Source organism: Brachyistius frenatus, unplaced genomic scaffold (genome assembly GCF_029030835.1).
Source record: "Brachyistius frenatus isolate BFR_SWC_R1_liver_20210118 unplaced genomic scaffold, ASM2903083v1 Contig_18, whole genome shotgun sequence".
In the NCBI taxonomy this organism is placed as follows: domain Eukaryota; kingdom Metazoa; phylum Chordata; class Actinopteri; family Embiotocidae; genus Brachyistius; species Brachyistius frenatus.
This window is the reverse complement of record NW_027210617.1, coordinates 22,533-48,682: the sequence shown is the minus strand read 5'-3', so window position 1 is coordinate 48,682 and position 26,150 is coordinate 22,533. Positions and strand designations below refer to the sequence as shown.

At 38.9% G+C, this 26,150-nt stretch overlaps 3 protein-coding genes across 4 annotated transcripts in view; 2 read left to right on the top strand and 1 right to left on the bottom strand.

Annotated features, from left to right (window-relative positions):
- Positions 1-3,121: 3,121 nt before the first annotated feature.
- On the top strand, positions 3,122-5,793 carry LOC138618736 (uncharacterized). 2 transcript variants are annotated; one of them, XM_069694649.1, is made up of 3 exons: positions 3,122-3,981; positions 4,536-4,649; positions 4,917-5,793. In XM_069694649.1, the coding sequence occupies exons 1-3, from the start codon at positions 3,147-3,149 to the stop codon at positions 5,012-5,014; spliced, it is 1,047 nt and encodes a 348-aa protein (XP_069550750.1). In that variant the 5' UTR covers positions 3,122-3,146; the 3' UTR covers positions 5,015-5,793. The 2 variants fall into 2 exon arrangements, with proteins under 2 accessions (XP_069550750.1, XP_069550751.1); XM_069694650.1 differs by lacking the exon at positions 4,536-4,649.
- A 600-nt stretch (positions 5,794-6,393) lies between these two features.
- Positions 6,394-26,150, top strand: part of psmd1 (proteasome 26S subunit, non-ATPase 1) — a 36,638-nt gene continuing 16,881 nt past the window's right edge. Inside the window, exons 1-16 of the mRNA XM_069694648.1 lie at positions 6,394-6,561; positions 7,672-7,715; positions 8,249-8,322; positions 8,758-8,927; positions 9,155-9,363; positions 9,608-9,751; positions 10,675-10,901; positions 11,248-11,308; positions 11,438-11,566; positions 11,700-11,788; positions 11,899-11,977; positions 12,084-12,257; positions 12,417-12,528; positions 12,854-13,050; positions 13,506-13,601; positions 14,233-14,297. Coding sequence (XP_069550749.1) covers positions 6,546-6,561; positions 7,672-7,715; positions 8,249-8,322; positions 8,758-8,927; positions 9,155-9,363; positions 9,608-9,751; positions 10,675-10,901; positions 11,248-11,308; positions 11,438-11,566; positions 11,700-11,788; positions 11,899-11,977; positions 12,084-12,257; positions 12,417-12,528; positions 12,854-13,050; positions 13,506-13,601; positions 14,233-14,297 — 1,886 coding nt within the window. The 5' untranslated portion in view covers positions 6,394-6,545. The remainder of the gene's footprint in view (positions 6,562-7,671; positions 7,716-8,248; positions 8,323-8,757; positions 8,928-9,154; positions 9,364-9,607; positions 9,752-10,674; positions 10,902-11,247; positions 11,309-11,437; positions 11,567-11,699; positions 11,789-11,898; positions 11,978-12,083; positions 12,258-12,416; positions 12,529-12,853; positions 13,051-13,505; positions 13,602-14,232; positions 14,298-26,150) is intronic.
- Positions 15,742-24,700, bottom strand: htr2b (5-hydroxytryptamine (serotonin) receptor 2B, G protein-coupled). The gene is made up of 4 exons (XM_069694647.1): positions 24,254-24,700; positions 23,228-23,858; positions 18,939-19,139; positions 15,742-18,003 (listed from the first exon to the last, which is right to left on the bottom strand). Exons 2-4 carry the CDS (start codon positions 23,487-23,489, stop codon positions 17,045-17,047), a joined length of 1,422 nt encoding a protein of 473 aa, XP_069550748.1. The 5' UTR covers positions 23,490-23,858; positions 24,254-24,700; the 3' UTR covers positions 15,742-17,044.

Genomic DNA, 26,150 nt, shown 5'->3' with positions numbered 1-26,150 from the left:
TTCTTGCTAAACATCCATTTGTAAATTCTGTTATTTTTCTTAGTCAAACAAGAGAAGTTAATTTGAAGTCAACACATCCTGCCAATCAATTTAACTACAGCATTGATGACCAAAGCCAGCTTCAACTGATATGGAACATCCCTCCTGTAATTGAAAGTTGTTCTTGGAAATTAAAACTACAAAATGAAGTGGAAGCATTTTATAGAAGCAAATTGTAGAATTCATTAATAAAGTGAGTTGCTATCACCTAAAACTGGAACAACATCAAGTATTTTCATGATAGTCTTCTCATCACTGTGCTTCTTTTAATCATCTGAAGTTTAACATTAATCAGAGTAGAGATGATGTTTCGCAGTGGTATTCTGTTGGTTTAATGTTCATTGAACAATATGTCTCAGGTCCTTGGGGGGAATCTGGGAGTGGAGTGGCCTCCAGGTCATCAGATGACCTGCTGCATTCCTTTACAACAGGTTATCACTATTTCTCTATACTTTCCTGAAGAAGAAACTAGGTCAAGTTAATATTAGTGCATTCTATCAACACTCATACATTTGACTTTTTAACAGTGTTAAAAGCAAAAGCTTATAACTAAATGTCCTGTTGTCTTGGTAATGTGTCCACAGTCCTGGCGCTACCACAGACTCCATACGACACCAATGTGACAGAAAATAACTTCCGAAGAAGAAAAAGAAGCTCTGCCTCCGTTGACAGTGAAGACTCTGTTTTGCCTCAGCAGATTCTGACCGCCTCTCATCTCTCCTCTCTCAGAGATCTGATCTCAGACAAGAAAATCACAGGTTGTGAAATTGCACCACACCTGCTCACTCAACTCACTGCAGCAGGAGGAAATGAAAAAATGTTGTCTCAAATGAAGATAAGATGACCTGGAACAGCTACTACAGTTTTGTTGTTTGATCAAAACTGAACTCATCACTAGTGAAAGCTAAGATGACATTTGATTTGATTAAGGCCAGAACAGAGCAGTTTTATAACAGTGGAGTAGATTTGGCTACTTTACACTATCTGACATTTCCATATGATCTCTCCCTGCTACTTTTCTCTTGGCCTTTGTGCTCTAGCAGAAGAAGCATGATCTTGGGTAAATGATCTTCAACCACAAGATGGTTGTAAAATAAAGAATTTGAAGAATTCCCTGGTCGGAGGGGTGAGGGCAAATACCACATGGGGTCTAATTCCCTGTGCAGAGTGCCCTCTTACATGGTATTTTTCCCTCGAGTGCTGCATGATTTTCCCACAAGTTCCCACAAATCTTGAGTCAGTCCGTCATGGGACTCTAAAAATCTTCTCTGAAACCTTTTTGTCTCTTTTGTTGTATTTTAATGGTTTATTATGACAGGAAATGGAATTGTGTTGCTGTGTGTATGAATTGTGATCACACTTGAATCCGTAATCCAGAGTAAAAAGCATTGGCAAAACTCTTGAATATCTAAATTAAAAGATACACTTATTTACAAAAACATTATTGAAGAATTACACTAAAAACTTGAAAATAAACTGCTGAGGTTGGTTTTTTTTTATCTTATGTATCAAAAATAACCCGCATCATACCAAGGATGATTGGTTGATATTTATCAATGTTCCAAAATCCCTCAAATATATCATCTTGTCCAGTATAAATCAGCTTGCACCTATTATTTTGCACCTATTATTTTGCAGTCGAAACAGTTGTTTGTATCATATCTGGAAATGAAACATTTTCATGTCACACAACATGCAAATTTGTAGAAACAGCTGTTATAACTAATCAAAGATAACAGTGCTGCATACATGATTTTATTCTGTCATTATGATGCTTTGAACTTTTGTTGCAGTTCGCTTACGTCTCCATGTCTCTCTCACTGGTCCAAGTGAGCTTCTTGACCCTCAGCTCCTCTTTTTACTGAACAAAGAGGTCAGTATGTTGACTCCAGTATGCACAACATGCATAGAGTTGGAACACTTCAAAATATTTAAATATACTGAAGACATTGATGATCATAGATATCAGCTTAAATTAACTGTGACTCACTCAGGGGAAAAAGTGTTGGTGGCCGTGGTGGGCAGATGAGATCAGCTCCACAACTGAAGCCATCAACTACCTATGAACAAATATAAACTTTATGACGGGTATTTTGCGCATAACATCTGTTATATGCATACTGAATTTCCCCACTGTGGGAGTAATAAAGTCCAAGTCTAAGCACATAATAATAAAAACATATTCTTAGCTGCAGTGTCCTCTTCATGACAAAGCAACTGCGTAGAGATTTTATTTGAAGAAAAGCCAAACAACTCCCACACCTCCCAACTAATCAATGTTCAGCCAGTCTAAAGGTCAAAGGCTGAAACTTCTGTATTGGTATTGGTCAAGCTCACCGTTGATCATTTATTCACAAGTAAGCAAGGACACAATGTCACTCAGACCCAACAACTGAAATAATTTAATTTGGATTTCAGTGAATGAACTCGATGGCATTTCAGACTGACAGCACCTTTTAATTAAAGAACAGGCATGGGTGGATTAAAGGATTAGAGTCTGGAGAACTCAGCAGACTGCTGGTGTAGTGCAGGGTTGGAGGAGGAAAGGCATTTTTGATTTCATAATGAAGTCAAACCAGAGCTAATATTAAAAAAGGAGCAGGTTAGACATTTGAAGCTCTTTTTTTTAAATTTGTACTTATACCTGCTGTCTCTTTGTCTCCTCTCTTCTTTGAGCAGTCAAGAATCTACAACACAGGAAGGAAGTCAGGACTCTTTACCATGCAAATAGTGGGAACAAGGAAAGTGACTTCCAAACCTTGAGATTTCATCATCCATACACCATCCATCCAACAACCTTGAATTGTTTTAGAAATTCTTAAAATAATAACTGTACTATTTCTGAGCCCATGTTACTTACTTCATGTAATTTTCTTTGGGAGTAAATGGCAATATTTTTCCTAATAAATATTTACTGTTTAGTTTTCCATTGAAGATTAACTTCATTATCTTGGAACAAGCTTGTGTTGCCTGCAGTTATTGACAGTTTGCCCCGCCCACTGAACGGATCAGCGAATAGAAACACGCGGCGAGCCTTTATCCCCACCCTTCCTATTGGTGTTTCTGATGACAGCAAGGGAGTTCACCGGACAGAAAGGTGGTCGGGAATGGTTTGGCGTCTCGTTGTAAATAATACAGATCCGCGCAGCCGTAATTGCGAAAAGATGGCAGAATCGGCCTCCCCGGAGGAGACCCTGCCCGAGGAGGAGAGGACATTTCAGAAGATTATAGCTCAGATCGGAGGCAGAGAGAGGATTCATTTGGTCAGTGATGCCTGTAAAAGTAAAGAGGTGGACGGAGACGACGCCGGGATATTGCAGGAGTTCATACGTGACATGTTTCACAACGGCAGCCTTGTGAACAGTAACGGACAGCCTAAATCCTCTACGCCAAGCAGCCATGGCGAGACTGCGAGTGAAAACCACGTTTACTGCAAGAGAAAGACCAGCACAAGCATTGAGATGCCTCTGACCGTGAGGCCGGGGGATTTGGGATTGAGAGGTAGTCCTGTGGGAGAGGACACAGAGAGGGAGAAGTACCCAGTGCGCAATGGCAACGCTCAGAGAACAGCAAGGAGGTGGGCTAATATTTACAGCCTAAAGCGAGCGATAGACTCTCCTGTCATTATTTTCATCTTCAGACAGACATTTATTAGCCCGGGTCCCAACCAGGTGTGCTTAAAAGAGATCTTGAAGGACGTAAAGGCGCGTACGAAACGTGCCAGAATCGTCCGACCCGCTCTGATTGGATTAATACGCATCACACAGGAGAGTGACGAGACGCGTCAGTGTGCGCAGCTCCTGGAGAGTCTGATCCGCTCCGTGTTCCATAAACATTCACCAGAGACAATATGGGTCGGCTGTTTCATCCCGAAGAATGAGGCCAAAATGCTCAGCATCAAGAAAAACGCCTGCAAAGCTATATACTCATCTCAAACAGCAGGTGTAATAGCACATATTGTTCATGTTGTTTTACACAAAAGAATAGAGAGGAAAACTTACTTGCTTTCTAAAGTTAGTGTATAATAATGTCACGTTTCTGAAATCTGCTTTTTGTTTGCTCTCACACACCCACTGGTCAGCAGGACACATGCTTGTCAATATGAAGTTTGAACCCTGGTAAATTTATCCAGGGCACCATGAACTTTGATGTAGCATTACATAGACATGTAAAACAATGACAGGATTTGGGATATAATAGATAGTATATTGATGTAGTGGTAGACACAAAACTATAACTCATTATTATATATATATATTTGTAAACTAATTTTTGAGCAGTACTGCAGATGAGGTTCCTGCGACTATTTGGCAGGCACTGTAATATTCTGTGTTAGTGCTATCTATTGTGTCGGCCAGTCAATGACCAACATTTATTGCACTCAATTTTCTTCCCAGGCATGGTGGCAAAGGCCTGAGAACAATGGGAGCATTCATTAAGCAATCAGGCCCTTAAATAAGCTGCCAAATTGTTAAACGCTTATTATTGCCTTTCAGATAATACCAGGGATAGAGGGAACCCACTTCTCAGGCCATTCCAATGTTGTTTCAGGCTTCAGAGAAGAGATCCCAGAGGCCAGGCCAACAACTCTTCAAGCAGCAGGCAAAGAGGTAGCATGCAGCTGCATACAGGCCTTCCCGTTCCCACAGGATATTTCATTTGCTTTTCAATTGTTCTTTTTTAAAAATTTTATTTATATTTTCTTTTTTCACACGGGCTGTCCACCTCTACATGTTCAATTGAAATTGTTTTTAAGCCAAATCACTGTGAAGTCAAAGCAGATGAGACAGATTGAAAGGAAACTTGTGCATAAATACATAAATGTACATAAATACAGAACACAGAAATGCTTAAAGTTTTTTGTTTTTTTGTTTCAGGTGACACTGGAAGTGCAGAGGAAGGCATCCTTCTGAAAACCTGTGGCTTGTCTGCTGAGCCCCATGTGAATGGAGAACAAGCCGGAGGAGACGGCTGATGTCGGGACACGTGACCTGCGGGCCTATCACTGTGGACTTCATGTTGTTACTGTGAAAAGAAAAGTTTGGTTTTATAGAGCCTTACAACATGTTACAGGGTTTTTTCATGGTGCTCAAGGCCCCACTTCACACTATTTTTGTCCTGAAAGCAGTATGTTGCTTAATGACACGTTGTCAGTGTTAGCCCTGAAGGGATTTGTTGTACGTGCACACCCTCAGATGGAAAAGTGTACATTAGTTCATTACACATTGAAACTGCAGTATGGCAATAGGCTACTGAACAGCTTACAGCATAAGTCCTTAATCACATCCTGTTAAAGTGCTAGTAATCATTGTTAATGTGCTAGTTTGTTTATCTGGGAATATTTACATTAAAGCACAATTTTAATAAGAGCCTTAAAGTGGGCCGAGCTTTATTGCTGTACCTAATTTTGAAAAGGATCTCTTTGCTTAAATCTAGTGTCAAGACCTACATGTTAGTTTTCATACTGTTTATATTTTTCTATATTATTTTTGCTAAAATGTCAAACAGAGGCCAGGTGCTATTCTGGCTTAACAACACAGTGCACGCTGCACAGAAAACTGGACTAACTAACGACCCTAAGTGGCTCTCTGTTTTTTACCCAAGCAATGTGATTCTCATTTATTAGAATTGTGTGCCTTAAATGAGTGCTACTTACTCTAGCTTTATCTATAACGGAAATCTAACACTCTGCTTGTCACGTAGGCTACTCATCTGCCCATTGTAGGCTATCATGAATAAACAGATTTAAACTTGTGTGAATGTACAACTCTGTTAAAAAAAAAAAAAACAACTAAAAAAACACATAGTCATTGCCTATTCTTTTATCAGACAAAAAAACAGATGTAGGGACAAAAAGATGGCTGCTGGTTTAAGTGGAACATTTCTTTAACCAACACTGACATATGACTTCTGTGCCAGAATTAAATCCACATTGTGTCTTTGATTTCCATGAATTTCATTTGATAGTTAAACTTCCCTTTTTTTTTTAAGTGTGTATAAAAAGGTAGGGCACAATTCAAACTTAAATGCCATAACAATGAGCAGCAAAAAACAGATCAGATACATTTGAACATTGGTTAAGAAAACTGTCCAGGCAAAAGCACTGTCTCACGGCTGGTCACCTACGTAATGCCTGCCCACAAACCGGTTACATCCAAATTACATATTTTCATAATTATTTTTGAAACGCGTTGAGAACTTTTATTATTTTAACTGCTTCACATGATTAATGGTTTGGTTTAAATGGCGAGTATCGAGTGAATAATATACTATTTCAGTGTGTCTTTTTCGATCAGGCGGAAGCGAAGCCTACCAACTTTAGAGGTCCTTTTGAAGAGGGACTTGCGGTGCTGAACAAAAAGAACTTTGCAGCGTTTGGCTCCGTCGTCGAGCACATTCAGACACCACGAATCTTTTTTTATTTCCTTTAACTCCGCCGAAAACCGCACGGAATTCCTACCGTCGAACCAGGACCGTGTGCCCGAGGAGGGAATAAAGACTCAGCCATGATAACCTCTGCCGGTAAGTCGCCAGCAGTTGTCTTTTTGTTATTTTTGGGAGCCGTAACTTTAGCGAGCTGCCATTGATTTAGCTGAGTCACACAGCTAACGTAGCTGTTGTCAAAGTCAGTCGTTGTCCGGCGATAACCGACCAAAACCAACAACGTGTTGCTCAGGATGGACGACCACCTCGCGGTATGTTTTTGGTGTAACTAATCGACGGGGTTTTTTTTTAAAAAATCATTGCCAGGTTGTTAAAATAAGGGAAATACAACTTAAGTTCCAGTCACGGTTATGCTAACAGTCTTGTGTGAGATGCCAGTCCTCATCCTCACAAAATACAGAAATTGTTCTTCTTGTTTGATTTAATACTCTCTAGATGCTACTGTCGGTGATTATTTTATTTTTTTTTTTACATTATTGCTCTGTTCTGCTGTGATTATAACTCGCATTTAAATCTGATTTGAGTCCCAGTGTTTGAGTGTAATCCCCCTTTAACTAAATTGTTTTGTTAAGTAGGTCATCTTTCTTTTATCACAATCACTTGACATATATTGACAGATAATTAAGGACTGATTGTTGTATTTGACCATTTTAAGAGGGGGAAGAAAAAACCTTAAATGTTATGTACCATAATTGAATAAACGTTTTGTATTTCCATGGATTGCGTTGAAATGGAACAAAATGCTGGGCAATATATCGATACGTTATCATATTGTGATGAGAGACTAATAATAGTTTAGATTTTGGATATGGTAATATCGTGATATCGCATGATTGTTGTCTTTTCCTTGTTTTAAAGGCTGACTTACTGTAAAGTGATGTCATCTTTTGACTGTTTGACAACTGATCCATTGTTTTATTGACCAATTTAGTCATTGTATGCACATTACTGATGAATATTTATATAAAATGTAATTATGTAAATATTTTGGGACCACACCAATAGTCATAGTTACAATATTGATTTTTATTTGATTATGTGATTTGTTGTTTTTTTGTCCACATGGCCCAGCCGTGTATGCTTCTGATAGTTAATTTTAGGATTTTGATGTTTAAAATCAATACATGGATAATGGTATACAAATCAATCATCCACTTAATATATTTTGTTTGTCGTTTTATTATTTAGCTGGAATTATTTCACTCCTTGATGAGGAGGAGCCACAGCTCAAGGTAAGAATTGGCTGCAGAGTGGTGGTCCAGTGTCCTGAAAGTGGTAAATGTGTGAAAAGTGTGTTCAAAATGACATAAATTGTGGTACGCTGGCTTATGATTTGTTTGAAAAGGAGCCCGTGTTAAAGACTTTAGCGTGTGTGCAATACACTAAGCAGAGTATTTAAATAAAACCATCTCTAATCCTAAATGGTTTCAAAGTCAGCGTAACGCCTTGAGGTTTCCTCAGATGTTTCAGGTTTTCCATGTTGTGCTCTGCGTTCAGAAAATGTGGCACATAAAAGTATTGATCTCCAGTACATAATCAAACAATAAAACAACAGACTTGTTAAGTGCTAGTCTTCTATACTCCTATAAGACTTGAGTAATAGTAAGACCATTTCTGAAGCGTTATACTGACTGCATCTTAAACATGGCTTTGTTCATGGGCCTAAATTATGGATGATAAACTAAGTTGTAGTGTGCAGAAGTGAACCATAAGATGATATGTGTGTAATTGAATGTGTAAGCAACACCTTTGTCTCTACTTGCAGGAGTTTGCGCTGCACAAGCTAGACGCCATTGTGAATGACTTCTGGGCTGAGATTTCAGGATCTGTTGATAAAATGTAAGTATTATTAATGAACTTGAAAACTTTAATTGACATAAAAATGCAATATAAGGCAGCAATAACTTATGCTCACAGTTGAATTATTTCTGTCTGTGTGGAGAATGATTCATTTGAATGAAATCTAAGTAGTTCACCATTTTTGATCTGCTGTATAAGTTAGTTAACACACTATGTGCAGATGAAGTGTAGCAGGGTGGTGTTGTGTAAAATGTGCCTTATTGTTACTTATTGTTTTTTCAGCAGGTATGATTAAGTAGAATGATAGGTAGACTTGCAACCTGCCTAGTTTTAGAGCATGTTCAGTGTAAGAGAGAAAAGATCATTTAGGTCTGACAATTTATATTCAGTAGTGATACATAAATATGTCTTGGCAGTGCTTTTGAAAAATAAACAAAATTCTGTCCAACGTAACCGGCCGTTGTCTCTTCACAGCGAGGTCCTATATGAGGATGAGACTTTTCGGAGCAGAGAATTTGCTGCCCTGGTGGCCTCGAAGGTTTTCTACCACCTCGGAGCCTTTGAAGAATCTCTTAACTACGCTCTTGGTGCCGGAGATCTCTTCAGTGTCACAGATGACTCAGAATATGTGGAGACCATTATTGGTGAGTGATCAAACAGAAATGTTTTTTTGTTGTTGTTTTGACGCTGCTGTCTTGCATCCCTCATTAGTGTCAAGTAAATAATGAGATCATGAACAACTGAAAAGCCTTTCTTTCAGTTTACACAATAATTTTACTCACCATGACTTTCTGGTGGAGAAAGTTAGATGTAATAGATGATGATTTTGGGCTGTATACATGGATTCATCCCCTTTTTCTGCCTGCTGCAGCCAAATGCATCGACCACTACACCAAGCTGCGGGTGGAGAATGCTGAGCTGCCAGAGGATGAGGAGAAGAAAAGCATCGACCCCCGTCTCGAGGGCATTGTCAACAAAATGTTCCTGCGTTGCCTAGACGATCACAAGTACAAGCAGGCCATTGGCATCGCCCTGGAGACCAGGCGTCTTGACATGTTTGAAAAGACCATCTTAGAGTCGGTCAGTATCTTCAGTCATTCACTGCTGACTTGTTCAGGAATCTTGCCTTCTTTGCATGAGAATGCGGTAAAACTCGAATCATGTTTATGAGAATTCCTTTATTTAGACGCCGTAACTATCTGTTTGGTGACATCAACACATTTTAGAGCACTTGACTTACGCAGGCAAAATTCTCTTCCAAGATTCTTGATTTACTGCTGTGGATAGTTCCTAATTTGTCCTTTCTTTCCCCCCTCCCGTACAGACTGATGTGAGTGGCCTCCTCGCCTACAGCCTGAAGGTGTGCATGTCCCTGATGCAGAACAAGAAGTTCCGCAATGAGGTGTTGCGGGTGCTGGTCAAACTTTACATGAACTTGGAGAAGCCTGATTTTATCAATGTTTGTCAGGTAACTATTGAATTGTTAAAAACATTTTTATGCATTATAACCTCGACATTGCAATATGTACATGTCGTCTGTGATATGTTACAGATTGGTTCTAGTAAGTTTTTTTTTCTGGTTTTTTTTTTCTGTTTACAGGTAAAACATTTAGTTTGACTGAGTTTAAATCTTTTGATTTTTGACACAAAGGGATACATTTAGGCCATATTTCCCATTATCAATATTTTGTTGTTTGTTGCTCATTCAACACTAATTTTAGAATTTTAAAAAGGATTTTCATGCTACCTTAGTTCTGGAATTATTAACAGTGTTTTTAGTGAGTTTGCATATTCATCTTATGAAAGCTGCTATAAAGTAATTTGCTTAAGATCATTAGCTATAGATATAATTATTACTGATTAATCAACCATTGTGTCTGTAAAATGTCAGAAAATAGTAACAATTGCCAATTGTTATCATTATGTTATTATAATTCTAAACAATCCAAAGTGATGTATTCGGATGAAGTGTTTCACATGGCCAACAGTCCAAACCCCAAATACACTCCGTTTTCAATCTAACATGATAAAGAAATCATAAAATCCGCTCATAAGTGAAGCTAGAACTAGTATGTTTGGCCTTTTTGATAAATAAATGACTGAAACAAATTATCCAAAGGGTTGCAGATGAATTTCCTTTTGATGGATTTATCGTTAATCAAATAATCTTTGTTAATCTAATTAAAGTATGAAACTTGTGTGATAGTAAAACCCAGCCAACATTAGTCGAGTGATACTGAGAGTTATTCATTTTTGTATTTTTTTAAGTGTAGGAAAATTGTTTTATAATAATAGCTTTGTACAGATCACATGTATTGCTCGAATGTCACAGAATCCGATTTTCAAAACTGCCGGAGCCTAAAATCCCTCTCTCTCTTCGCCCCACTCCAGTGCCTGATATTCTTGGACGACCCGCAGGCTGTGAGTGACATCCTGGAGAAGCTGGTAAAGGAGGACAACCTGCTCATGGCCTACCAGATCTGCTTTGACCTCTATGAGAGTGCCAGCCAGCAGTTCCTCTCCTCTGTCATTCAGAACCTGCGTACCGTTGGAACACCCATCCCTGCAGTGCCTGGCTCTACAAATACAGGCACTGTGCCCACGCCAGACAAAGATAGGTAAGCAGGTGTTTGCTAATTGGTCTGATTTAAGCTTTAGGAAACGTCTGTTTAGACCTTCTGTGGGGCTGTGAGTTACGAGGAAAGTAACCAAAAACTCAAAACTTTGCCGGCATTGCAGGAAAAGATGTGTCTACATCTACAAATCATCAGTCACTGTGTAGAACATAGAAACCAGAAGGAAGTTCATTACACAAAGTCAGATTTTTCTGTGAATATTTGGCATTCATCCCTCCAAACTTTTTTCATTAGGCGTGCATCTATTTTAAATAGAATTGAATTAACATGATGCGACACTGACGAGAGCGTTTTTGTGCGTGTGTGTGTGTGTGTGTGTGTGTTACAGTGATGCGATGGAGACAGATGACAAGGCTGGCAGCTCTCCTGCTGGAAAGCCAGCAGAGACGGTGAGCATTTTGGATTATTTTGCACTTCAGCAGTTTTGTGGTACCTTGTGCTGGTCAGTTTTTTGGTGTCTATAGAGCAGCTTTAATTCGGCTGTTAAATCATCATGTTGCCCCTCTTTGCTTTTGTAGAAAGATGAGCCCAAAGACCAGAACGCCAAGATGATCAAGATCCTTAGTGGGGAGATGGCAATAGAGCTCCACCTGCAGTTCCTAATTCGAAATAACAACACAGATCTAATGATTCTCAAAAACACAAAGGTAATGTAGTCAAGCAATGAGATAAATAAACTATTGTTTACATGGTTAGACCAACTGCAGATTGCACAAAGTCACTAAATCTGCTATGACAGCTCCTCCTGAGCTTTAATTATTTTTCCTTCCGTTAATCCAGGATGCTGTCCGAAATTCAGTGTGCCACACAGCCACGGTTATAGCCAACTCTTTCATGCACACGGGAACCACAAGTGACCAGTTCCTCAGGTAATTCTGCTGTCTGGATGCAAATAAAAGACTATATAGATGTTAGAGAGAGATTGAGAAACATACTTACTCCAAATCACTGTGACCAAAGTTTGTTTTTGTTCTTGCAGAGAAAACTTAGAATGGCTAGCAAGAGCCACCAACTGGGCAAAGTTCACAGCCACAGCAAGTCTGGGTGTCATCCACAAGGTAAAGTTATGGCACAGTGAGGAGAATACGAAACAAAACAAAAAGCATTTTTACTTTTGTTTTACTTTTCTGTGTAACGTTGAACATGACATGCTGTGTTTTCCAGGGTCATGAGAAAGAAGCACTCCAGTTAATGGCCACCTACTTGCCGAAAGACACCTCCCCTGGCTCCGCCTACCAAGAAGGAGGAGGCCTGTATGCTCTGGGCCTTATTCATGCCAACCATGGCGGGGACATCATTGACTACCTGCTCAGTCAACTCAAGAATGCCAGCAATGATGTAAGTTTTTTTTATTTTTTATTTTTTTTATGTTTGCTTTGTTGTCCAATACCCTGTAAATGTTCTACTTTTGCCACAGCTAAACCTTTGTAGTAGAGACCAGCAGCTTATTTTTTTTTATTTTCTCTCTGATGGTGCTTTTTCTTTTTTGTTTTGCAGATTGTCCGTCATGGTGGTGCCCTTGGCCTGGGTTTGGCTGCTTTAGGCACAGCCAGACAGGATGTTTATGACCTTCTCAAGTCAAACCTGTATCAGGATGATGCTGTCACTGGTACGTAGGCCGCTTGACAAAATCACTACTCCCAGATGTTCAGGGTGGCCATATAGTTTGCTCCTCAAAAAAAAAAAAGTTGCATAAAAATGTTACAACATATTCATAAATGAATAACAAAATGCCTTGACATTACGCATGAATGATTTGTAGTCAACCATATATAGAGGCAAGTAGGTGTCTGCTTTATGAGTATTGGTTTTTCCATATCTCCAAATGCATTTGTATTTCACCTAGTTTTAGTGGTAAACACTTGTAGACATCTGATTTTAAAAGGACAAAAAGCCCAAACAAGGAATGCTGATGATATCATTCGCTCTCCCAGGGGAAGCAGCTGGCTTGGCTCTCGGTCTGGTCATGCTCGGCTCCAAGTCTGCTCAGGCTATTGAGGACATGGTGGGCTATGCTCAGGAGACGCAGCACGAGAAGATCTTGCGTGGCCTTGCAGTGGGAATTGCCATGGTCATGTATGGACGCATGGAGGAGGCTGATGCCCTCATTGAAAGCCTCTGCAGGGACAAGGTACAGCTGAAAAACACTCGGACACAAAATCATGTACATCATGAAGTTAGAGTTATTTTATTCTCAAAACTGTAGTGCTTTGTTTGACAAAGCACTATACTTATGCATATAGTAACACACTACGTTCAAAACAACACGAGCTTGATTAATCCAGAGACAAATAGAAGTGGAGCGGATTTAAAACAAAATTTATGTGTATGTTTAAAGGTCATTGCTCTCCATAAAGCTTGTAGTTGCAATGCACAGACGTCTGATGTTTTTAAACGTCCTGTATGCGCTCCCACAACCCCAGGATGTGTCTACCTCATGTTACATGTGAGGCTCCTCCTCTGTACTGTGCACCAGGAATCCTTCTGAAAAAGCTCGATGTGGGAAATGACTTAAACTATGTTTATATTCATTGTTCATTCAGACACAAATCTCACAGCTCTGCTCTCTGTCACGGTCTATGATAGGACCCCATCCTGCGGCGCTCTGGTATGTACACTGTGGGAATGGCCTACTGCGGCTCCGGGAACAACAAGGCCATCCGACGCCTGCTACATGTCGCTGTGAGTGTTTCTTTTGTCCTTCTTTACATCATTTTCACTGACTGTGGCGAACCAGGTTATCATTCTGGCAGTAAAACAGATGCCAAGATCCAGAAACACATAACTGTGGCTGCCCTTCTAAGTACTGCTGCTTATTTTAGTGTCATAGGCATGAGTGTGTAATTTCTGTTGGGAGTAAATGATTTGATTATGCATAAATCACTGGCCTGACATTTCACTTTAACAAAACACCTTCATGTTTTTCCTGTTTGTTTCTAAAGCTGTGATAGTTCTCCATCTATTCAGAACAGACAGCTGTTATTGAAGCTAGTGCCAGTTATTTAAATAACCTTTATTCATTTTATTGACAAATCTTGTACAACTTTACTCTTAAGATCTACAGGTGAAAGTCTAAGTTAGGACACAGCCAAGACGACACATCGTGGCTGCATTTGCAAACAGTTTATTACAGACGTGTGAATATTTTGTTGTCCTGTAGGTGGCACCTTGTGCAAGCTAAATTTATGAGATGGTGTGATAGTGGCGTGTATTCCTTTTTACTGTGAGACATAAGGGAGCTCCATCATTAAAGATTACTTTCAGTCTAAATATCAGCTTTGCTAATATGACTGCTTTGCTTATCTTAATTAAGGTGAGTGATGTGAATGATGACGTCCGAAGGGCTGCTGTCGAGTCCATTGGCTTCATTTTATTCAGGTAGGATCCAGACCTAATTTCTTGGGTTATGAACCTGCTGTTCAGGTTATTGTTTTTCTTACATGCAAGGCCTTTTTCTTTGGAGTCTCAGGGTTCTGGGCAACATTCCAGTTATTTATCCGACACAACACTTAACACTCACTAAAGACAAAAACAAACATTGATTTAAATTTGTATAGTTTGGGGTCATTTTGTTGAATAGGAAAAAAAATTCTACGTCAAAAATATTAGATATCGTACAGAAATAAAGTATTGTCCTGACACCGGTACTAAACTATAGCCAGCCCAAGATAAGCGGTTATTAGACATTTACTTCACACTACTTTACAACTACTTTACACTGTACAATATTCAGTGCAACTAATTCTTTGTCGAACGTGTTTATCAAAAAATTAAACAGAAAAGTTTTCCCTCTCCTGATTTCAGTACAAAACACCCCTCTTAAACAAATATGTACTTCTGCATGTGGTAAATAGGGATATGGGTATGGTAAGGATTTTGTGAATACCATTATTGATACAAGTACTGCCTGTCTTTGTTGATTAATATTCTTTCCGGTATGCTTTCTATATTTTATGGGATTTAATTGATGACTAAGCCCAACCAGTGCTACATTTGCATCACTGGTAAATGGAGAAGTAAAAGACCATTAAAAGCAACTGTTCACGTAGCCTTAGGTGTGTGAATGCTACAGTCTACAGAATGTAAACGCTCTGATGATATTGCCTCAGAACACTAATGAGCACATCATCATTAGAGAATGATGAGACCCTGAGAAAAAGTTAATTGAACAACAGGCAAATGAAAACGCTGAACAAACGATTGAATAACGTTCATACACTCATAGAGGTTATAATTGTCCTGCAGCTTATTTTTACTGGGGTTCTGACCAGTCCACGGAACCCATCCATAGTGTAATGCATTGACTTATGAACAATATAGACACCATGTGTTTTTATGATTTACCAATTTAGGTGCACTGGTGCCTAGAATTAACAATAATATGTTGGTCTTTATGGAAGCTGGTCCTCTGTCAAACAAAGATGGTCATACTGTCATTGTCAGTCACACATTTTCTTCCCCTGCTATTTATAGGGATTCATCACTCTCACACTGATGTAAATTTACCCATCCAAGACCAGAGCATTTTTAAACAGGCCGCCTAGCCAGTGCACAAATATCAGGGTTTACATTTTTAAGCCCAAAAAAGGCTGTGATATTCTATGTGATCAATCGGCTGCTAGATAAACCTTGTGTAAATCATGCCTTTGTTTAGAAAGACTTCTGAACCACAGCAGTTCAGTTTGAGCATTCTTCTCCCAACTTCCCACTGTAGTGTCTCCAGGATAATTTCCCCCAACATGCGCACAAACACACAATGAGGACAACTCCAAGTTCAAATGTTCTCCCTTTCTGCTTTTTATACGAAATCAACAGACTTACTGTTTGTTCCAAAAATATAATGGTGACAGACTCGTAGAATTTTACAAACCAAGCTCATCACGTTCTATCCAAATCTCATGTTAATGCACCATTGATAGTATTTTTTTTTTATTAGGTTGAATTAGAATTGATACAACACTTACATGTTTGCGTGTCTACTTTATGCTTGCTTGCTTACAAAAATGCTATGATTTGATATTGTTAAGCACAAAGAAAAAGATGTTGCTGCTGAATACACTTTCCTTAAAGTTTTCTAACTTGCCCATTTAAATCTTCATTGCTATGAGTTAACTGCCACCTTTTCCTACAACCTCTTATGGAAGACTCCGCTAGTGCTGAGTCACTTTTACTAGCGGTATTTGCTGATCCTCTAAGGCAGTGTGGTTATTCGTCTGTCCTGCTGGTTGATGAAGGAGGATAAAAAAATAAAATAGCATAAGAGTGTGGACATCAACAATCAAAGAACACTGCTGCTTTTCAATTTTCTTTCATGTTACCAACACAGAAAATATTTTATTGAAACATTCAGGTTTCCGTTTAATCTCAGTTTTGTTCTCCCCTATGTACAATTGCAGCCCGCAATACAGATACAAGAGTGTTTTCCAAAGGTCCAGCAAAAATACAACAAGTATCATTTCAAGAGTGCATTCTATGTATATGTTTGTTGCAGAAGAAATTTGAAAGGTAGAGTTGTGGTTGTATACAAGCATGTGGTCTGAGATGGTTTACAGCATATTTAGCTAGCCGGAATTGAAAGGTTCAGCATAGAGATATATTATACACTGCATTCAGGGAGTTTCCAGGTTGTCATAATGTCTGGCCTAAATTTTCTGTAGTTAAAACCTGCCGTTGGCGATATTCTCCTGTGTTCTTTTTTTAAGTTTACATATTGCAAAGTATCCTAGTTACCGTTTAAAAACTCTTTGTGTATGCTATCAACATTTTTGCTGAAAATTCACATTAGTAATCTACCCTGTTTTAAAGGCCTATTAAGCGATTATTTTGCCGCTGTACTGTACAGTCATATGTACAACAGAGGGGTGCAAAAAAGTCTTCTTTTGGTTTGAAACAAAATGACTGATGTAAACATCGGACAATAACAGGTTTGTTTTTGTTGTCCTGGCATTCAATAATCGGTGTGTCAAATTGACAGTAACAGCATGTCCCACTCTTGCATTTTGAATATTTGTTATGAGGCAAGCCTTTGTCTTTAAAGAGATAAAAGGTTGTTGTTGTTTTTTTTACCGTGAATCTGATCCATTTCAAGTGCTCCCTTTTTAATTTGATTTATTTGTCTGGTGTCTCTACACGCAGCTGACGTGTTCCACCTGCTTACCATTTTCAATTTCAGTCAGAAGTATTGCGTCTAACACAACACCACTTGATGACTGTGCAGGTGGTTGCCGGCACCTCGGTGAACTTTGGTAGCTCACTGCTCCAATGCCATTCTTCATTCCCCGCTTCATGAACAGTTTAGAGTTCTCTGCCATGGAAGATTTGAATGAAATCCTTGTAAGGGTCCAGTCTGCATTTGATGCAATCGGAGGTCGTCCCGGCCCATTACTAGCACAGGTTTTGTATTTGCAGGTGATGTAACGTGCGAACGCTTGCCTGAAAGTTTTGTTGAATAGGGTGTAGACCAACGGGTTGATACCGGATGACACATAACCCACCCAGACAAAGATCTCCATGAGGCGGGATATTACATCACCATCACAAGTGGAGCAAAGCACAGAGGTGATGTTTGTAATGAAGAAAGGGCACCACATGACTACAAACAGGAGGAAGACTATGCCTAGCACCTTTGAGGCACGCTGCTCATTGCTTAGTGTCTGCATTGACTTCTTTCCCATTGTTGACATTCTGCGAAAGGACATTTCCTTTCCTGTTGGAACGGTCATTGCGCCTGCATTTGTTTTTTCTTGGATCCTGGGAAGTCTGCTATCAAGCATGTTCATTTGCTCAGTTGGAGATGGTGTCAACGCTGGGTCCCTTTGAAAAACTGTGGAGACTGTTGGGTAGCTAAAGCGCTGAGTCACCTTCGACCTGAGCAAATAAACCTTTTTGCGCAACACCTGGACAGTAAGCAGGTAGGTGACCATCATGATAGTCAAAGGGATGAAGAATGCTGCCAAGGAGCCGAAAATGATAAACTCCCTGAAGGTGTCTGTTTTCAGTAGACATGTGTGGTTACTGTTGAGGGTGACGTTGTTGGGTCGATGGTAGTTCTTGAGCCCTTTAATTGGAATTGGGATGGCGATACCTGTAAAAATGACAAGAATAGTTAATTCTGGCAATTATTTTGTTATTTTTATACTGCTGACTATTTAAGTATTTGGCTTTCAATGTTTTTTTTAACACCAACCACGGTCGTTTCATTAATATGGTGGATGTAGAAATGGAAATTGAAGAATGATTTATGTTTGATAGAAGGATAGTATCTGTAATAAGGCAAATTCTGCTCGCAAGATTTTTCTTGTTTTCAGAATCAAGTAATGGTTTGTCACAATCCCTAATAAACTGAGGAGTTTATAGTCCGGTTAAAGACTCTTTTGCGGTCATTAAGTGTTTTTTCTTTTATTGCATATTATGATTTTCTGTTTTTACTCATAAGAAAAACTCGAATGAAACCAAACCTGACATCCAAACTGATTTTGCTGTTAATGGTCAGAGAGCATTGTTCTGTAATGGCTCAGTAAACTCAGCCAAATTTTTAGACTGCATCGTTAAACATAATGGCCAGAAGCTACTTTTTGTATTTATTTATTTTTTACTATAAAGCTAAAATTGTCGTCATATGTTGAAGAATGAACCTGAAAACTCATACAAAACCTAATTAGGATAAATGCAAACATTTTCTTCCATTTAAAGTTAGCATTTTGTTTTTACTGTGTAGCCCTGTGGCCTCTACAGTTGGTACCATCTTTGTTTTCAGTATTTGTTTGCTGTAATCAGCCTTGTACATTAGCAGAGGTGTGAAATGAGTTTTCACCCTCTGAAATTCCCGTTCTTTTGGAACAAGCCTTGACCAACAGCTTTTGAAGTCAGGTGGACAGAACCTGAAATAGACACAAGCTGAGAATTTAAGCTGTTTGTGTTTTTAGTTAGACACATTTAACTGTCAGGTAATACACCGTTTGGTATTTCTGCTTCATCACCCTGAAGAAAAGTTACAGAAAGCTGAGTTTATGTGCTTACAAATGGATATGAGCCACACCAGCGCAATCTTGGCCATTGCTTTGGCTCGGGATTTGTACTGGCTGTGTTGGATTGGCTTCTTGATGGCAATGTAGCGATCCAGTGAGATGGCACACAAGTGCATGATGGATGCAGTAGAAAACAGAACATCGAGGAAGAGCCAGATTGGGCAGAGGAACTCTGGAAGGGGCCATCCATTGTCTGAAGACAAAATGAGACAGAAATGAATTAAGTAAGAAAACCTTTGGCATGTACATCAGTTAACTGTAGTAGCAAATTGAATGTGCTCGTGGTCGTAACTCATTTTCATTCCAAGCAGAATTTGGGCTTACTCACTACCAGTTACGGGAGGTACACCACTATGGCAAGGAATTAAAAGTAGCTCATGCAAAAGATTGGTATTTATTTATCCCTGTGAGGAATGATTTTACTGGAAAAAGGAGAGTTCACTGACTGTTTATGGAGCTAAAAGTTCTTTATGTAGATGTAGTGGAGGCTATGCTCAACAGAAGTGTTTATTTTGAGTTCCAGGCATAAAACTGGCAAGTAATTGTTCTGCCTTTTGTCGCGTGATCCATTAAAATCGCAAAAGACGGTTGTTAGAAATATTCCGTTACATAATTTTCTTTACGTAAAGAAATGTTTCTGTACTTTTCTTTTACTTGCACCACTTTCTGCACACTTGGGGGGAATTTCTGAGTCAGTTTTCATCTGGAAGCTTTATTCATTGACAAATACTTCACAAATCAGGTACAGAAGGTCTACTTGGAGAATGAGTGAAGTATTTAGTGCCATGCCAAATTCAATAAACAAAGTAGCTTCAAGTTCCATCTTGCTGCAGAAAGGAACATCTTTTTAATTTTGTTTAATTAAATCAAGATACTTTGAAACTGTAAACATTAGTGAGACCTCTCCAACTGCCCTTTTTTCTTTTTACACACAAATTTCACATCTCTTGCATTGGAGCAGCTGAGTTTGTTTTACAATCTCTATCCCTATCCATACCTCTTTAAAAAGCAATGCAGCATTATTGTTGTTGTTTTATAACTTGCCTCTGAAAATATCTTTGCTCCACCAAATACCAGCCCATATAAATAGTTTTTATGGAGAGTAATAGATATCCAGCAGTTTCTCACAACACAAAGCTCTGGTCTCTACCTTACACAGCAATCTGTCTTATTGCAATCTGACATTTGTTGTTGTTTAAGGATTACAAAGCTGTTGTTTAATATTTTCAGATTTTTGTTTGTCACTCAGCACAAGTTTAGGTGTATGGAAGTCAATGGAACAAGCTTTTTGAAAGGGCTAGGTTCATGTTTTATTTGCAAGAAAAACAGTGTATATATTTGCCTTTTCTTATCCTGACCAGATAAAACTCTCTGCTCAAAACATTCAGTAGAAGCATGAAGCACATTACACAGTACAAACCCCTGACCCACAGCTCTTCAAATATAAAGAGAATTGAGAGGTACAACAAATATATATTGAATTGCCACGTTATATGGTTACAATAATAGAAATGAAAACCCCGACTCACCTGGCAGTATAATGTGTTGTTAGTTGACACTTGCAGTTACAATATTTTAGGTAGCAACAAAAATATTATTTGGCTTTTCAAAAAATTCTTGATCATTTTTTGTTGTTACAGAGTACTGTATTGTAAGTTTACAACGGTTTCTTCAACATAGCTTCCATTTTAAACAAGGGGACATTTTTCAAGGTCCTTAAAGTTATCTGCCCGGCATCTCTGGAAAATAACTAAATGGTTGAAGTATTTTCTGGAATTTTGTGTTGGTTTAATATGGAGCTGAAGAGACGCATGAAGCTGCAAAGGACCAGCTGGTAGGGGGCTGTGAGGTCTGTGTGGGGGCACACAGACCTCCTTCATCTTTGTTGTTAGATCAGGAGGAGGAAGCTAGGAGTTAAAAAAAAAAAAAAAAATTGGACCTCAGCTGCAAGCTTACCTGCTGAAAACCAAACACCTCCTGCTAAAATACTGCTAAGTCTTATTTGTATACAATTGGTCAATTAATTAGTCATCACAAATTACATATGATTTGATATGTGGCCAGGCTTGAGAGCAGGAAGAGGAAAGAGGGATTTTTTATTTTATTTTTATTTTTTTTAATGTAAAATATTGTCTCAACAAATTCACAAGTTTAGCTTGTAACCAGAGATCAATGAAGAATCAGCTGGGTTTCTGTTCTTAGTTAACAATGATCCTTGTCTTACTTTAAATGATACACAAAACTGCATCAGTTTGAGTTTATTTTTACCCCTAGACTGGCATTGCTTACCATTTTCTACTTAAAATGTTTACCATCCCTTAATTATTTCAAGCTCTGCCCTGTGGAGCTCGTAGTCCAGCCCACGGGGAGCTGTGCCAGCTGTCCCACCCAGTTGGCCTTGATCTGCAGAGATATCCCTAACTGTGATTTAGTAGTTTTTGTTGTATTTGACCTCGTGAAGTATTCGTGAACTTACAGTAGTTATGTCCTGCTGGTAGTAATATTGTAACCTGTAATATGTGACTGTTTCATGTCCTTCAGCTAAGGTAGGATACGAAACACGAATCCTCTGTCTGGCAGTTTGACTGTCTGCACTGTTGTTATCCCTGCTATGCTTCACACCAACTTTATGTAGACTTTGTATGTGTATGTTTACTGTATGTCCGCATGACCTCTTCCTTCTTAACCCAGTGCTCCGAGCTTCATCTCTCTGAGGAGGAGGGTAATTACAGTTGCCGGGGTCTGAAAAAATATCTGGTAATTCTTTCTTTTATTGCAACACTGTAGCAGCCAGAAGCATTGCTGTAAGAAAGCGTAACCTCACTTATTTATATTTACGTTTTAATGTCAACAGCTATGACAATAAAGTTATATTTACTCATTTGTACATGGACAATTATATAACCTTTTCAGTTGTTAATCGACGAAACATCTCACTTTTCCACTCCAAAGGTGAAATTGGTGTATTTTAATTGAAGCAGTATTCTTCTCATTAACAAACATGCACCCTCACAAACTTTCACCTTACTGCACTGCTTCTCAGGATATTTTAATTTGGCGAGATACATTGGCTACATTTACGAGATGGGTTAAAGACCTCCCTACACTTTCCTTAGTTGTTAAAGTCTCGGTTTTTTCATAATATGCTGTGTAACTTTTAGTCTCTGAAGCGTCCCGGGCTCCTCAGTTTAAGCAACTTAGGAGGGGAAAAGCTTTTGGTCAGACAAACCTAATATGTTGGATTTGTAGATTGTTATAACGGGTCATGTAACCCAAGGATTGATTAATTCATGTAACCCAAGGATTGATTAATTCATGCAACCCAATCCAAATGTCAACATTCTGTATGCAGATGAAGATTTTCTTCTTCTTTTTTTTTTTTTTTTCAAAAATAGAAGTAATAAAAAACTAATTGTGAGGCTCTTACTTAAAAGCTGTTGCATTAATATAAAATGGATAGATTCAATTCTCATGCAAAACATGTTTTGGAGAAGCAAGAAACAAATGACCTTGAATTACACTGTTCTCAGAGTGTATGTGAGGCAAAGACAGAGGCATAATTATGATCTGGCTCCTTATCCTTCAATTGAATTAATGGAGAGTAATAGCTTTGCTGAAGCTCTAAGTGTTCTTATATTATTAACACATAGAGAATAGAAGTCTGAATCTGCCCCTTTGCAGCTGTATTTACACAACACTATTACTGCAGTTAAAGTAAGAACGCTTTTGTTTGCATATCTTTTCATTGGTAATAGTCACACAGACTATTAGTTAGACCACAGCAATGAACGCATGTTTATTATCCACTCTTTGTTATTCTATTTCATGTTGAAGAATTTGTTTGATGGTCATGATTGTATCTACTTCTGCTCACAAACTATTTTTACTCTCCTCTTTGACCCATTAGTTTACTCTCTCTCTCTTATTTATAGATTGTCAGGCTTCTTTTTTTTTTTTCTTCTTCTTCTTTTTCTGTAAAATTTCCCTTTCTGACATCTATGGTCACTCACACTCACTTTGAAACCTTGTTGTTTTGAGTATTTGTTAGAAATGGTTTGCTTGGCTTTATTGGTCCATTGCCCTCTTAAACAAAGCTCGGTATCGGCGTAACGTCTGTCATTTGAGCTGAATTTCATCAGGATTGTGTCAAGAAAATGGATCTGGGCGCTGAGCGAGGACATATTTCTCGGCAGCATTGAGTAGTCGATGCTTTGGTGTTGCATAGGTTTGTTTCAGAGATGAGGCGGATTATGGGTTTTTCAAACCTCATGCTAAACTTACTGTAGAGAATAGTGACGAGTGCAATAGGCATCACCAGGAGTCCCACCAGTAGATCAGCTACCGCGAGTGACATCAGAAAGTAGTTGGTGGCATTCTGCAACTTTCGTTCCAGTGACACGGCGAGAATGACCAGGATGTTTCCTCCGATAGTGGGGATGATGACCATGACAATGAGCAGCGCAGCCCATTTCAGCTGAATCTCAGGCGCTTCGCCTGCATGCGAGCTGTTAGCCTCGAGTTGTGCCACGACTGGTTGAGACATGGTGCTGCTGAGGTTACAGCAGGCCTGAGCGCGGTTCGGGGCTCTGATCTTTCTGGTGTTGGACACTCGGTCAGCATGGTCACTGGGTCCCACAGACAAGGGCACAGGGTAGGGTGGGACAGCTCAAGGTCAGCGCAAAAGATGCCTCATCCTTTGTTCAAACAAAACGGACCAGCTAACAATCAGTAGAGGATCTACTGCTTGAAGGAGACCAAAAAAAAAAAAAAAAAAAACGAAAGGGGAGCGTCCAATGCAATAAACTCCAGTGTTGGCAATAATCCCACAGCGAAGTAGTACTTCCACAGTGAGATGTTAGCAGGGGTCCTCACATTCCCAGGCAGCTGATACTCTTGTCATCCACTGCATCCACTTAAAAGAAGAAATGTGTCTGTTAAAAGGACAGCGATACTTTTTACCCGTTTGTTTTAAGTTGTCTGAATTATGGCATGATAATAAGACATTTATGATGACGAATGAAGAGGGTCTTTCCTGCGTGATGCCACTCATTGTTTCCACATTAGGACAAATAAATTTGTCAAGCTAGGAAACATGAAGAATAACAGCCTACAAGTTTATTTAATTTCGGTATAGTTTATAATAACTGCAAAACAATTTTTTTTAATGGTTTAAACAGTGTGGTATAACATTTTCTTTTACATATATATTCACACCCTTAAACAAATTGAAGATTTAAAAACATAATTCAATTTAAAATAGCATACAGTGTGAATGAGTATTATCATGATTTTGCAAAAGTTTCTTACCTCCTCCCCAATGTAGCGTTTGTTGTACTTCTTTGGTGTATCAACTCTTTGAAGTATTTTTCCAAGCTCCGCTCCGTCTTAACTTTTCTAAGTACTAAAGTAGCATTCTGTGCCGGGGAAACGACGCAGCTGAACACTCGGAGCATTTCAGTCTTTGTACACCTTGCGGTATAATATCTTTTTTAACATCTCCTATCTCATCTTTATATTTCCACCCTTCTCAAATAAGAATGTGACAGAGAACGCCCTCCCTCAGCGGCAAAACCTAAATCTGTCTTGGTCTGTAGCAGTCCGTGATGTGGAATTTGCTTTGCTTCCACATGTTGGAGGAATTCCCAGTCTTGCGTCGCATCACCACAGCGATTACAGGTTTAAAACTTTCAGATGTTGTGGCTCCTCTGCCCCTCTCTCATTCCCACTCGCTGCCTCCTGTTCACAGCCTGTGATCAGCTCACACTCTCTCCTGTCTCTTTCGCTCTCTCACCCTTCCCCTCCCTCCCTCCCTCCCTCCATGCCTCCTTCCCTCCCTCCATCCCTGCCTTCCCTCCGACAAGTGAGTCAGACTCTATACAAAACAGATGAATGTCTTCGTGCTGGCAATATGCCAGCGGTTCTGGGAGGTAATTTCCTTCAACACAGCCGTCCCACTGTTTATGTTTGTCACTCTCTGTTTTCTCCTCCATTCGAAGCGAGCAGTGATGGGGGAGGTAGCAGCGGACTATAGGGAGAAGCCCTTTTTGAGGTGGTTGGTGCTTGAAATATGTACTCGTATTGCAGAGCTTTTCCCTTTAATCCCCAGTGAGCTCACATTTTCAGGCTGAGAAAGTAATTTAAATACAATCCTATTTTCCTTTAGATCATCCATAATGATAGACATAAACATACAAAGATGCATATAAATATTTGTTTTCTGCTTTAATTTCCCCGCCTTAACTTGCGGCAAGATGCAAGACATTGAAATGTGTACAAATAAACAGTACATGGCGTTTTCAGTAACCACATTGTGATGAGGCATTCTTCTCGTATCCGAACGTTTGTTGGTATGCTCAGTTACGCTCATACACTGTGTAACACATTTTCCAAAATGATATCCAATGTAACAAAAATAAAATCTTCTTATCTAACTTGGTACATCCCAATAATATTTGTTTAACTAATGCATTGTGACATTGTTCCCTTTTTTTTTCTTCTTCTTCTTCTTCTTCCTAATGACCTGTGTTCGGCCTACATTGAGATAAACAATTTTTTTTTACATTTCAATAATTTGATAATTAACATTTTGGCAGTGGCTTATCACTTATTATTGAAGCAATATACTCACCCATATTGCCATTCTTCTTTTCCCCTAATGATTATCAGGTTTGTTGCTTTTTTTCTTTTGTTTACACTTTGCTGGACATTGGTTGTGTTTTAATAAAATTTAAGTCTCAAAAATAAAAGCCCCACAGGGTCTTGTCTAATACTAACATTGTCCAGGCTTTTTCATTATGTATTATGAGAGGAAGCAAGCTAATGAGATCTGCTTTCTAAATACATTAATAAGTGCAGCAGTTACAGTTCATGTGGCAAAATCCATCTGTAGTTTCTTTAGCTACACTTAATCCCTGCCTCTTTCACAACGATGGATGTGTTGTTTCACACGGCATCACATGGAATTTGCAACAAGAAGTAGTCAGGAAGTTGCAGCTTTATGTCAGCCTTTGTCACTCATACCAGAGTGCTGTATGTGATGTATGTATATATTATGTTTTACATTAACCGGACAAGTAAAAGCCTTTTGTATCTTTGTAACTTTTAAGCATAAATATCGGATTCAGCAAGCTGGATTTTTTTTTTTTTTTTGTTTTGTTTTTTGCAAGCATTACATTTAATCAGCTTCTCAGATAAATATGTATTT